Consider the following 2776-nt stretch of genomic DNA (forward strand, 5'->3'; position numbering starts at 1 on the left):
CGCTGCCATTGGCCCGGCTGTCATGTGGTCGCGCGGAGGCATCCGCAATTACACGGGGAATGTTTTCCTAGAGATGTCAGCCTACAAAGGACACAATCTCTCTTCCTCAAATTCCGCCCCAAAATGTCCTTTCCCAACAGCTCTCCTGCCGCTAATACTTTTTTAGTAGATTCTCTCATCAGTGCGTGCAGGAGTGACAGTTTCTACTCCAACAGCGCCAGCATGTATATGCCACCTAGCACAGACATTGGGACGTATGGGATGCAAACCTGTGGACTCCTTCCGTCTCTGGCTAAAAGAGAAGTTAATCACCAAAATATGGGTATGAATGTACATCCTTATATACCTCAAGTAGACACTTGGACAGACCCGAACAGATCTTGTCGAATAGAGCAACCTGTTACACAGCAGGTCCCCACTTGTTCCTTCACTACAAATATTAAAGAAGAAAGCAATTGCTGCATGTATTCCGATAAGAGATCCAAAATAATTTCTGCAGACGTCCCTTCCTACCAGAGGCTGGTGTCTGAATCATGCCCCATTGAGAACCCTGAGGTTCCCGTCCCAGGATATTTTAGACTGAGCCAGACCTACGCCACTGGGAAAACCCAAGAGTACAATAATAGCCCTGAAACGAGTTCAACTGTAATGTTACAGTTAAACCCTCGCGGCAGCTCCAAACCGCAGATATCTGCTCAACTTCAGCTGGAAAAGAAAATGAATGAAAACCCGAACAACCAAGACAGCACCGCTAAAGTCTCTCAAGTGGAAAGTCCCGAGCCCAAGTCCACGTTGCAAGACGAGCGGAGCTGCCTGCCGGAAGGCTCCGTGTCCAGCCCAGAAGTCCAGGAGAAGGAGACTAAAGGTCTGTATTAACCGAGTTTAAGCCGTGCCGTGGTGTAACTCCAACCCGCCAGAACCATAAAGCACGCTCGAATATACTAACGAGCATCACAGCCATCACATTTAATGCTAAGAAGTATCGGGCTGCAGGTGCTGTGTCTCTGAAGATTTTGGCAGGCAAAAATGCTACACAAAAGGGTCCAAAGATTTTCTGTAGAGATCTGCCTCTCTCGTGCATGCAGACCGCCTCTGTGATGCGGAGAATATAGCCGTGTGCTCCTTAACATGCCGCAGCAGCCAAAAGCAGCCCCATACCTCTAAAAAAGCAGGTCTGGAGGTTGTAAAATACCACCAGCTCAACTTTTTTTGTCGTGGCATTTTGCTGATTTTTTTTAAATTATTTTTTCCCATTGAGCCTTACTGCGGTTTGATTGCATTTAAAGTTAATTACGATGCTATTAAAATAGGTGAGGAATAGGTGCTACCAGGCTGGGTAAACTTAGAAAGAAATGCACAATGAAAGCAGCAGCCCGCTATCTGCCTGGTTCAAAGGTGGAATATTTCAGTGTGGTGCTTTAGATAATCTTGGGGAGGTCTCTAAAAGTGCAACAGTATTTTGAAATGCGTGTGAAAGCTAAAGGTGCAGGTAATCTGATCTTATTTTTCCTTTAAAAGTGCACTAGAGCCTTCCTTTCAAAAGGCGTGTGTTGAAGAATACCCAAACGGGAAATTTTCTCTTATCAAAATGTACTTTGCAATCTAGAGGTCGATTTTTACCCTACGTGTGCATGGAGATTCTCTTTATCTGAATTATATTTAACAGCCCAGGTCTAGGTTGATGTGGGGCACATTTGTTTTGGTTGGGGAAAAAAAAGAATCTAAAAAGGTATTGGAAAAAAAAACCAAAACCCTCAAATCCGAGGCGGAGAGTGTTAATTTCTTGTGTATCTTTGTGGCTGGGAAAACGTCTGTGCCTGCTTCTAGGTGTGCTTGTGTAATTCAGCTGATGGCTGGGGGGAAGCTGCTTCAAAATACAGTGCAAGGGTATTTGGTAATTGGGATGTTTTCGTAGCAAGTGTCGTGGAAGCCCGAGGCGGCCATGGCGAGGCTAGACCCGTTAAAATGTGGCCATGGGGCTGGTGGCGGGTTAAATATTGTTGAAATGCTAAACGCCAGCTGAAAACTTGGGAGCCCATTTCTGTAAGGGCCGGGAGAGGCAGGCGGCCCCAAGGCAGGGTGCTGTGTAGTGGGGACAGGGGAACCAGCCTGGCAGCAGGTCCCCTCTCTGCCCACACCTCACCCGAGCTGTGTTTAATGCCCACATTCACCATATCTGCCAGACACTGCAGAGGAGGGGTCATGGCCAAGGGTATACTCTAACAGCCTGAGGTATTTTTGATTTTTTTTTCTTCTTCTTCTTCTTTGATTTTGATAGAGGAAATCAAGTCTGATACTCCAACAAGCAATTGGCTAACTGCAAAGAGTGGCAGAAAGAAGAGGTGTCCTTACACTAAACACCAAACACTGGAATTAGAGAAAGAGTTCTTATTCAATATGTATCTCACTCGAGAGCGCCGTCTAGAGATCAGTAAGAGCGTAAACCTCACTGACAGGCAGGTCAAGATTTGGTTTCAAAACCGCAGAATGAAGCTCAAGAAGATGAGCAGGGAGAACCGAATCCGGGAACTGACCGCTAATCTGACCTTCTCTTAAACCCTTACCCCAGGGGGGGCACCCGTGAGGAATGGGCACAGCACCACCACTTGATAAAGGCAGGAGAGACTTTGGCAGAACCCGGCATTTTCCAGTTTTGTTTTGGTTTGGTTTGTTGTTTTGTTTTTTGGTTTGGTTTTTGTTTTTGTTTTTCTGATAGAATGTGACTCTTCGTCCTTCTTTTAGCGCTGCAAGTGAATATGTATTACTATGATGAGTA

The 2776-nt window shown here is 45.9% G+C and overlaps 1 protein-coding gene across 1 annotated transcript; it reads left to right on the forward strand.

Moving 5' to 3' along the window:
* Positions 1–123: 123 nt before the first annotated feature.
* HOXD10 (homeobox D10) lies at positions 124–2556 on the forward strand. Its single transcript, XM_010077472.1, has 2 exons — positions 124–865; positions 2279–2556. The coding sequence occupies exons 1-2, from the start codon at positions 124–126 to the stop codon at positions 2554–2556; spliced, it is 1020 nt and encodes a 339-aa protein (XP_010075774.1).
* Positions 2557–2776: the final 220 nt, after the last annotated feature.

This window comes from Pterocles gutturalis, unplaced genomic scaffold, assembly GCF_000699245.1.
Source record: "Pterocles gutturalis isolate BGI_N339 unplaced genomic scaffold, ASM69924v1 scaffold48718, whole genome shotgun sequence".
Classification (NCBI taxonomy): Eukaryota; Metazoa; Chordata; class Aves; order Pterocliformes; family Pteroclidae; genus Pterocles; species Pterocles gutturalis.